The 11,611-nt window shown below is 39.6% G+C and overlaps 1 protein-coding gene across 1 annotated transcript in view; it reads right to left on the bottom strand.

Annotated features, from left to right (window-relative positions):
- The window catches only part of Cpne8 (copine VIII), a 293,419-nt gene that overhangs the window by 16,247 nt on the left and 265,561 nt on the right, over positions 1-11,611 (bottom strand). Inside the window, exons 17-19 of the mRNA XM_013033475.1 lie at positions 8,972-9,099; positions 4,429-4,531; positions 496-553 (exon numbers count right to left, since the gene is read on the bottom strand). Of these exons, the coding sequence (XP_012888929.1) occupies positions 496-553; positions 4,429-4,531; positions 8,972-9,099 (289 nt within the window). The remainder of the gene's footprint in view (positions 1-495; positions 554-4,428; positions 4,532-8,971; positions 9,100-11,611) is intronic.

Genomic DNA, 11,611 nt, shown 5'->3' with positions numbered 1-11,611 from the left:
TGTGTGTGTGCTGGTACCAGGGCTTGAACTCAGAGCCTAGGCACTATCCCTTAGCTTTTTCCATTCAAGGCTGATACTCCACCAGTTGAGCCACAGCTCTACTTCCTACTGGGGCTGATTTTGAACCTTGACCCTTAGATCTCATTCGTCCTCAGTAGCTGAGATTATAGGGGTGAGTCACAGCATCTCACTCTTTTTTTATTTAAAGACAGAATCTCCCTATGCAGCCCAGTCTATATTCCAGCTTCCTGCCTCAAGCTCTGGAGGCTGAGATTACAAATGGGTTATGAGCATATGACAACCAGGTTAAGCTCAGTCTCTTTTAATCTGCTCATCTTAATATAGTATCATATATTTCTCCTGTATTTCTACATGGACAATGTATAGAAACTTGAACAATCGCATCTTTCTACATAGGAAAAATGGACAGAAACTTAGAGGGTCATTATCACGACCCAAACACCCTAGGGAAGCTAGTGAAACTTTATTACTCACCATCGAATTCCGCTGGTCCAACACCTACTATAATTATTGACATTGGAAGTTTTGAGGCCTTTAAAATAATAACACAATTAGATATCAGTTAGGAACTTCAGTTTTTCAGAAAAGAGGAAAGAATTCCTATTTTTGTGTTATAATGTTATTATCTTTAAGTAATGATACAAAGAGTTTTATAGTCAACATGTAGCTGAGTACAATGTACCTTGATCAATGTCACCCCTTTTGATCATTCTCCCCCATCTCTCCCAACCCCATGCATCCTCTGTTTTCTAGGTCTATTTCTGTATAAACACATTGACCATTAGGACTGCATTCTGCCACCTTTCCTCAAATACCTTGAGTTTCGTTTGATATGTTCTCAAAGCTGTTCATAAACGTCGTTGTAAAAAGTTACCTTTAACTAGCTGGACAAAGGGGTTTCGATTCAACCTGTCAATCTATGAGTACAATGCATCTTGATCCATGTCCTCCCTTCCATCATTCTCCTCCATCTCCCCAGCCCTGCCACCCCTCCCCTTAAGTTACTTGCTTCCATTTTCACATGCGTACACTGAACATTATGGCTATATTTACCCACCCTTCCAGTCTCCAATTTTCTATCCCTCATCTCCTTAAATTCCACCCCTGCTAAGACAACACATATTCCAGCTTTCAGGTATTTATTTACTTGCTTATTTATTTATTTATTTTTGTGCTGCTCCTGGGGCTTGAACTCAGGACCTGGGCACTATTCCTGAGCTTTTCTTTTTTCCTCAAGGCTAGTAGTGTTCTACCATTTGAGCCACAGATCCCCTTCTAACTTTTTTTTGGTAGTTAATTGGAGATGAACGTCTCACAGACTTTCCTGCCTGGGCTGGCTTTGAACCACAATCCTCAGATCTCAGCCTCCTAGGTAGCTAGGTGTGAGCCACCAGTGCCAGGTATCTCACATATTCTAAATCTACTGTCCACTCATCCATTGAGGGGCATCTGGACTAGTTCCATAACTTGGCTATGGTGAATAGTACAGCAATGAACATGGATGCTCAAGGGACTTTACTGTATCCTGACTTGTAATATTCTGGGTAAATGCCAAGAATGTTATCACTAGATCATAATGTAGAGCTTTGAAATGTTCTCAGAAGTAGTTCAATGGATACATACTATAAAACTGCTGAAATATTTTGACTCTTCTCATATTGGTCACAGACAGTACTTAAGCATTTGTTCTTTTCAAGATTTTTGAGAAGCAGACCTACTCAAAAATATTAAACTATAGTTCATCAAAATTTACTAAGATAATGTAATCACTTAATCACAATCAAAAAAAAAAAGAACTTCGGGGAAGGGAGGGGGGGAGGGGATGGTAGGGGGAAAACAATGGAGGGGCTAACAATGTTCAAGAGGAAGTGTACTCATTACCTCACTCATGTAACTGTAACCCTCTGTATAGTATCTTTACAATAAAAAAAAAAAAAAGGAAAAAAAAAAAAACAAAAAAAAAAAAATATAAACTCCAATAAATGATCTTTAAAAAGCTTTTATAGGGGCTGGGAAGGTGCTCAGTGGTAGAGTGCTTACCTTGCACGCATGAGGCCCTGGGTTCGATTCCTCAGCACCACATAAGCAGTAAAAACTGGAAGTGGCACTGTGGCTCAAGTGGTAGAGTGCTACCCTTGAGCTGAAGAGCTAAGGTATAGCGCCCAGGCCCAGAGTTCAGGCTCCATGATCGACAACAACAACAACAAAAAGCTTTTATAAACATATTCAAGATTACATATAGAATAATAGATTACACTTTTTTCTTCTCCTACACAGTAGAATGCTGCGGATCATTCTTTAAGATTTATCTTGTCACATAAAATCAAGTTGAAAGTGATGGGCAGGTACCTTAGCTTGCTATGCTCAGCCCAAGCCTTCCTGAGCTGACTGTGAGCATCTTTGGTATATTCTCATTCCATAAATCTATCAGTTGTCAATGGGAGAAAACAGTAATAGATTCAGTGCCAGTCTCTGCCTCATTTCTATCCATGATGAGAAAATGGCATTTGCATACCAAATAAGTAAATTCCAATCAATGGTGTTTATAAAAGTTATTTCAGTTTTATGTATTAGTGGAGCCCTGAAATGGAGGAGGAGACTAAATATTTGATGTTGTAATATGTTTTTCCCTTATGGTATCACTTAAATTACATTCTTACCTTAAATAATTAAACAATAAGAATGGGAAGCACCCTAGAAAAGCCTATCTCAGTTCTGAGTAGATTATGAGAAACTTTTCTACAGTGGGTGATGTCCTGTTAATTAAGCCTAAATTATTAATGCCATATACTTAAGGGCAAACTCATGGCATTGGCCAAAAAAGAAATTGAGACAAATGCAACACACTGTTAAAATCAAATAAACAACCAGGTGCCAGTGGCTCACATCTGTCATCCTAGTTACTCAGGAGACTGAGATCAAAGGATCAAAGTTCAAAGCCAACCTAGGTAGAAAAGTCCACAAGACTTTTTTTTTTGCGGGGGGAGGGTCTGGTCGTGGGGCCTGAACTCTGGGCCTGGGTGCTGTCCCTCAGCTCTTCAGCTCAAGGCTAACACACTACCACTTGAGCCACAGTGCCACTTCTGGCTTTTTTCTTTTTGCTTATGTGGCGCTGAGGAATCGAACCCAGGGCCTCGAGCATTCAAGGCAAGCGCTCTACTACTAGAGCCACCTTCCCAGCCCCGCCACAAGACTTTTATGTATAATTAACCACCCAAAACCCAGAAGTAGAGTTGTGGCTCAAGTGGTAGAACACCAGTCTTTAGCAAAAAGCCAAGTGAGACCACAAGGGCCTGAGTTCAAGCCCCAATACCAGCACAATTTTTTTAAAGAACCAATTAAACATTTAAAGAAACATGTAAGCCTTTATAGCCCCCTTCTTTTATATGCTTAGTTTAAAAAAATCTATACTATCCTCTGTACATCATCTTTATAATAACAAAAATTGAAACATCTATAAAATGTATTCATCTTTTTATTTTCCTCCATATGTAACTCCTTTTTCTCACATCGAATAGCTAATTATATTTTTCTGTATTATTAAAATGTATGAGACTCAATATGCCCTTCATTTATGTAACTTTTGTATGTATGTACGTGTGTGTGTGTGTGTGTGTGTGTTGGTCTCTAGGCTGGCAATCAGGGGTTGGGCGCTGTTTCTGAGCTTCTTTTGCTCAAGGATAGTGCTCTACCACTTGAGCCACAGCTATACTTTGGGCTTTTTTGGTGGCTTGTTAGAGATAACAGTCTCATGGATTTTCCTGCCTGTCTGGTTTCAAATCATTATCCTCAGATCTCAGCCTCCCTTAGTGGTTAGGAGGCGTGAGCTGCCAGCGCCTGGCTGTGAACACACAACTAAGCATTCTAAGGAACAGGGTGGTTCTGAAATCAAATCTACTTCCTTTTCAATTCTATAGAAATTGGAATTAGCCACTAGAGTTCTCGAAAAACTGGAATGTGAACAATGGAAAATAATGATCTCTGTGAAGTCAAAAAATAGTATTCAAGTTGATCAGACCAATCAGTGCAAAACAAATACATGCATGCACAGAAAGGTGATGCTGCCTTTTCTGTCTGTTGTCTCTGTCTGTCTGTCTCTCACCTCATTCATTAATGTAACAGAAGTAGCACCTGTCTAGATAAGGTTAAGAATTCAATCTGCAGCAAACGTGTAAGCATTTACTTTCTCTATTAAGTCACCTGTGCGCCCTCACTGAACTTGGCCATGACATCAGAGGCTGACCTTCCCTGATACTTTATTAGATGAGTCACTGTGTTCCCCTGCTGGAAGCTTCTAGCAAGCTCCCAAAGTCTACCACCTCCAGCCACCTAAAACACATCCTCTTCTCATCCAAGTGGCCCCATCCTGTCCATTGCTCAGCCCACAACCTCAGAGCCCCAACTTACATTCACTATGGATTCCTTTGTTTGAGCCATATCTGAGATAACGCCATCGGTGACAATCAAGAGGACAAAGTACTGGGACCCATCCTTCACAGAAGATGCGTACCTGCAAGCAGGGAACAGGGGAGAAGTAGCACAGCAAAGGCAAGAGCACATCTCCACAGGCGGAGGCTAAATCACAATCTAGAAGGGGCAACCAATGTATTAATCTGGGGAAAACACTTAAACATATGATAGAAGCCTATAGTATGCACACTTAACTACATATATTTTCCCTGCAATCAAATACTCATTTAGCCATGATGTTAACGCTTCCCAGAACACAGAATTATTGGCTACCTCCTTAGTTTCTTTACTAAAATTCACCAGGAATGAAGGTTTGTGTAGCACCAAAGACGAACTGGACATAGGTTTTGAAATGGAGTTATTCTAACTGAGCCACACATCCTGTCAATAAATTGTCATAAAATTCCAATAGAGGGCTGGGAAGGTGGCTCAGTGGTAGAGCGCTTGCCTTGCATGCTCGAGGCCCTGGGTTCGATTCCTCAGCACCACATAAGCAAAAAGAAAAAAGCTGGAAGTGGCGCTGTGGCTCAAGTGGTAGAGCGCTAGCCTTGGGTTGAGGACTGAGGGACAGTGCCCAGGCCCAGAGTTCAGACCCCACGACCGGACCCAAAAAAAAAAAAAAGAAAAAAAATTCCAATAGATTACAGTGTATTTATAATAAATTGCAATGTATTTGTAGTAAGTGGCAATTATGATACATTAAGATAAATATCTGAACATTAATTTTCTATCTTGAAAACGGAGATAAGAACCTATCTTTAGTTTTTGCATAAATTAATAGGTAAATCGCATTTCTGACATTCAAGAGTAGTCTTCAGGTGGAAGCAATAATCCAAAGTATGTTTGTTTGGAACTATATGTACAGAGGTAATGATTATACACTTTCATGAATGTATTAATGTCAAGGAAATGTACACTTTAAAATTATTCTTTTGAAATATAGACATTTCAACTCACTAACAAAAAAGTGCAATACAACTGACTGCCAATGGCTCAAACATGTAATTCTAGCTACTCAGGAGGCTGAGAACTATATAATAATGTTTTGAAACAGGCCTGGACAGAAAAGTCAGTGAGACTCCATCTCCAAAATTAACCAGCAAAGAGCCATCCTGGGGGCATGGCTCAAGTGGTAGAGCACCAGATGTAAGCAAGAGAGCCGAGTAAGGCAACAAGGCCCTAAGTGCAAGCTCTAGTACTAAGACAAAAATCTATATAATACAAAAAATGCTTTTTTGACACATCCACAGTTTAAGTTCTTTTTTTAAATTATAAATGCGAAACACAGAGGGGTTATAGTGACATAAGTCAGGCAATGAGTGCATTTCTTTTTGAACAGTGTCACCTATTCCCTCATTTTCTCCAGTTTCTCCCTCCTAACCCCCCCTGTAATTGGATGAGAGGCTGAAGCCAGCTTGGACTCATCTCCAAATAACCACCACAAAGCTGAAAGTAGACCTGTGGCTCAAGTTGCAGCTTTGAACACAAAACAAGCTCAGGGACTGCACCCCGCCTCCCCCCCCCAACAAAATAAAAAAAAATAACAAACATGGAATTGATTTTAAAATGCAAGGGAATTATAAATTATGTATATTATAATTTATGTATAAAATAATAAAAATTTTATGGCTTAAAGAAAACGTCTGTCAGAATTCTCACCAAACATTAGTCAATATTTTACAGGAGGATTTTATGAAGATGTTACCATTGGTTATATTTCTTGTGGTCCTACCTTATGCTACATTCTAGGTATATAAAATTCTGAGTTTTCAATAAAAAAAAGTTGAATGTTTTATGACTGGAAATGGAAGTCATGTTCAATGGTAAGTGAGCTTTATGGAACTCTTAGTAGATGGGTGATTAAACAATAAGTTCTTGCCCTATGTCTCTAAATAATTACCAACTAGATGATAGTAAATTTAGATTCAAGAAGAATCCATTAACTAGCTAATTAATGTCTCCCAACATGGTAGGTCCAATGGAAGCCTATTCGAATAGACTGGCCAATACAGCATACAATCTCAAAACACAAGTTAGGTCTTGGACAACAGCTCTAACAATCCTGAAAAATCAAAATATGTGCAACATTCTTAGGTACAATAGAAACCAGTAAGCACTCATGCCACTAATAAAGTGGTGATGGAGAATATGCATGTTCATTCATACCCAGGAGAGTACACTAGAGTGTATACCCCAAAAATACCCCCATAGAATTGAGCAACTGATTCTATTGGTTGTGGGGCTTGAACTCTGGGTCTAGATGCTGTTCCTGAGCTCTTCAGCTCAAGGCTAGTGCTCTACCACTTTCAGCCACAGCTCCACTTCCAGTTTTCTAGTGGTTAACCGGAGATAAGAGTCTTATGGGCTTTTCTGTCTGGGCTGGCTTCAAACCTGAATCTTTAGATCTCCAAGTTGCTAGGATTTTAGGTTTGAGCCAGCAGCACCCAGCTCCTACTTTTTCCTTTTATTACTTAAAGAAGAGTCTGACAATTTCCCTCAGGAATTCAATTTTTGATATTTTCTAAAAGGAATGTATTACTGATATGATTCAGTCACACAGTTTTTAACATTGTATTGTTAAAAATGGGAAAATCAGAATAAAACCCAACATTAATTGAGAATCTTTTCTTTTTGTCTGCCACTGGGACTCTAACTCAGTACCTACACTTCTGCTCACTGGCTGGCACTCTACCACCTGAGCCACACCTCCAACCTCTGAGTGTCTATCATTTAAAGTCACATAACAAGGGGCAAATGATTTCCCTTTGGTTCAAGAGAACCAGAGACTATTAATACATTTGTATTATAACAAGTCTCAGACAAAAACTGCAGCATTCACCCCAGGAAACATGGAATAAGCGTGGTCTATCTTAAAAATCTACAGGAATTTTACATTTTATTTATTTTTTATGTGCTGGTATTGGGACTTAAACTGAGTTTTTTCACTCAAGGCTGGTATTCTACCACTTGAGCCACAGCTACACTTCAAGCTTTTTGATAATTAATTGGAGATAAGAGTCTGATGAACTTTCCTGCCTGGGCTGGCTTTGAATGGATCCTCAGATCTTAGCCTCCTGAGTAGCTAGGATTACAGGTGTGAGCCACCAATGTCTGGCTAGTTAGTGAAATTTTAACAGAGTATTATCAACATACTAATAAATGTATTATTAAGTTCATATCTGAAAACTCCTGTCTTTTTCCCTCCCTCCCTCCTTCCGTCTCCTCCTCCCTTCCTTCTTTTCCTTCCTTTCTCTTTCATTCCTTCTCTATCCTTTCTCTTTTTCTTTCTTTTTTTCTTTCTTTCTTCCTTCCTTCCTTTCTTTCTCTCTTTCTTTCTCTGTCTCTGTCTCTCTTTCTCTTCCTTCCCCTCCCCCCTCTCATTCTTTTGCTGATTCTGCATTTGAACTCAAGGCCTGGGCACTATCCCTTAGCTTTTTCTCTCAAAGCTAGCACTCTACCACTGGAGCCTCAGCTCCACTTCTGGATGTTTTGCTGGTTAATTAGAGATAAGAGTCTCATAGACTTTGCTGCCCAGCTTGGTAGCAAACTACCAACTGTGATCCTCATATCTCAATGTCTGGAGAAGCTAGGATTACAAGCTATTGTTATAGGACCTAAACTTCCTTAGTTATCTGAAAACAAGGCAGAGTTCTACAGGATTTGCAGCTGGCTGAAATCAAAATTTAAGAGATTGAAAAATAATGTCTGATTCATTGAGGCATGGATGAGAAAACAAAATCCTAAGTAGATTGTTATGTTGTAGAACTTCCTTTAGAAATTGTAGTTGGAATGCTATGCAGTTACATTCTGATCACAGTACTATGTACTATTTACAGGGAGAGAGAGGTCTGGGAATTTATCAAATTAGCCATCATATTAATTTCAAAGAAGTTAAAAGAATGTGCCCCACATATCACAAGGATATTCAACTGAGTGTCTTAATGGAATTCAGCCTCATTACATTTATGCCTTGGGACACAGCATTAGACAGGCACAATTTACAAAGCTGAGTCACCATCAATCTCTTGTGTTTATCCTGATGGCATTTCAAAGAAGACATCTTCCTGGGTTGGAAAAGACAGGTCTTACTATCACACAAGCGTATGTTTCTTCACTAGACACATCTTTTTTTTTTTCCTTTTAATCTTTCTTTTTTGTACTGGCCCTGGGGCTTGAACGCAGGGCCTAGGTGCTGTCCCTAGCATTTTTGCTCAAGTCTAGCACTGTACCACTTGACATTTGAGCCACACCCTACTTCCAGCTATTTTGCTGGTGAATTGGAGATAAAGTCTTATCTTTCCTGCCTGTGATGTTTCCAGACAAACATCGCGAGGTCTTAGGGATTCATGGTCTTCCTTCACCTTCTTGAAAGGAAATTAGCAGGGACCAACTTTGATCCCTGAAGTCATGCTAGCAGTAATGGCATACTTTCAGTTATGTTTGGGACATAAGAATAAATATCTGTGCCCTCTCTGCTTACCTTGCTACGTGGTTGATGACAGGAGCAAAGTTTGTTGGACCATACAGCTGCACGGACTTCAGACTTCTGTAGTAAGCCTCCATGACACCCTCGATGCCGTCACAGTAGGGATTTTGAGGGTTGCCATTCTGGTGGAACATTACAGACCATAGAAAAATAAAATGTTAATTGACCATGATATTCAGCTGAAAAAAGAAATAGTACCAGTGATTCATATGGGCATGCCTACAGATACTTTGAAACAATGCTCTTAAAGATTTACAATAGTCAAAAACTAAATAAATTGGCCAACAATATTTTGCATTACATTGATCAGAATATGATGGCTTATAAAAATGCTGACTTTGCTGGGAGCCAGTGACTCATGCCCATAATCCCACTGAGGAGACTGGATCTTGGTTCAAAGCCAGCCAGGGCAGGCAGGAAAGTCTTTGGAGAGCCTTACCTCCAATGAACCACCAAAAGTCTGTCAGTAGAGATGTGATTCAAGTGGTAGAGTGCTAGCCTTGAGCCAAAAAGTGAAGGGAAAGGGAACTCAAGACCCGATAGTGGCACAAAGAAAGGGAAAAGAACCAGGTGTGGTAGCACATACCAGTAATCCCAGCTACTTGGGACAATAAGAGCAATCTCTTAGTCTAAGACAGATGGGCACTCAGTCATTGTTAGGTTAAAGAGCTATATAATATAAATAATATACACAGGACAGCTTACTACTTATGTATTGTATAATAGATTGTACAATGTTATTCCCTTTTGCATCTAGGACTAAAACCATGTACTATCTCCCACATTGGGGGTAAGAGATGGATATTTCTGGAAACAACTTCACCAGGTGGTTCTTGAGCTGAGTCTCTCATGAGATTGCTCACAAAATGTGGACATTTCTTGACCAGGCCGAGGGAGGAGTTCTAAAGAGACTCGCTTCTATGGCTGTGGAGAAAACTTGCTTCTTCCACCATCCTCCAGAATGAGTTACCTGAAAGCAATGCCCCAAGGCTTTCCAGAAGCTTCTCAGAGATTGCCTCCTATTACTTCTACTTCGTTTTCTAGGCATGACTCACTAGTATTAACCCAACCAAGGAGAGGGGAGTTAGGCTCTGTCTCTGCCAACAGGGAATGGAAACATTTTCTGTGACTAGATTTCCTAACAGTGTAGATGTAAATACATTTAAATATAGCAGCCAACCCAGCATGCATGCCTTCACCCAAGCAACCACAGCAACTGGTAGTTTATAATGTATTGAGTTCCACGTGGCAGGTTTTGTATTAAGGTAGTTGCATATAATAGGTGGCTTATAGAACAGTTCTAAGAGGGTAGCTAGTGCACTGTCATTGTTCTCTTTTCAGAAAAAGAGTCAAATGAGAGTGTAGACAGTTTGTCCAATATTGAGAAACCCCAGATTTGACTGAAGACCATCTGTCCAGAGACAAATCTCTTAACAACTCCCATGTCCTCACATTAGAAAATCTTTGATGTTCTTCATGGCTGGGGAGACCAGAGACTGAGGTAAATGGTATTAAAGACTTCAGTTTTATTTGTGAAAGAGGCATTTATAAAAAACTGGTGTGCTTTTTGTTCAAACATTTTCATTAGCTAATCCTCACAAAATGTTTTAGAACCTAAAAATAGTAACAGACCTCTTTCCATCAAATCACTGGTTAGATGAATGGTTTGAAATTAAAACATAAAAGATGTAACATTTTGCTGGGTGCCGATGGCTCAACAACTGTCAGCCTAGCTACTCAGGAGGCTGAGATTTGAGGATCACAGTTCAAAGCCAGCTTTGAACAGGAAACATCTTGAGATGCTTTACCCACCCAAAAGCCAGAAGTGGAGCTCTGGCTCAAGTGGTAGAGCACCAGCCTTGAAGAAAAATGCTAAAGGACAACACCCAGGCCCTGAGTGCAGGCCCAGTGTACACACACACACACACACACACAGTATAGCACCAAATGGCCAGTGGCAAGTTTTGATATTAATCTGAGCTGAGCAATTTAACCTTCCTTTAAATAAGATTTTATGGTGTACTTTTCCCTAGACAATGTATGAAGCTAATTAAAACTAAAACTCATTACTGATTTTGGTCACATAAAATGTACTTTATATTGGTCTTGGGGGAGCCATTACAAACTAGGATAGTTCAGAACTACTTTTCAATCAGTATTTTTTTTTAGCATTTTTGCCTAGGGAGGTTTAGAATTTTATGAAAATATTTCCTCTATTGCTCAGGATTTGAAATCACAAGGTTACTTTTTTATGATTTGGTCATAAAAAGACAATTGCTGGATATTCTATTTGTTGTTATGGATGCTTAAGTGTAAATTTCTAGTTTATTTTATTATTTTATTGTCCTGGTTCTGGGGTTTGAACTCAAGTTAGTACTTCCCTTGATAGCTTGGGTGGTGCTCTCCCATTTGAGCCATGCCTCCAGCCCTGATTTTTGTTAGTTAAATGGAGATAAGATTCTCAAGGGTTTTTCTGTCTTGGCTGACTTCAAACCACAATTTTCCCAAGTCTCCTGAGTAGCTGGGATTACAGGCAGCAGCAGTGAGCCACTGACATCTGATCTAAAGCCCTAATTTCTTTTTTTTAAATTTAATTTAATTTGTGAACATACTGTACAGAGGGGTTACAATTAC

Source organism: Dipodomys ordii, unplaced genomic scaffold (assembly GCF_000151885.1).
Source record: "Dipodomys ordii isolate 6190 unplaced genomic scaffold, Dord_2.0 Scaffold170, whole genome shotgun sequence".
NCBI lineage: Eukaryota > Metazoa > Chordata > Mammalia > Rodentia > Heteromyidae > Dipodomys > Dipodomys ordii.
Note: the sequence above shows the minus strand (reverse complement) of the source record. Positions and strands in the feature narration are given on the sequence as shown.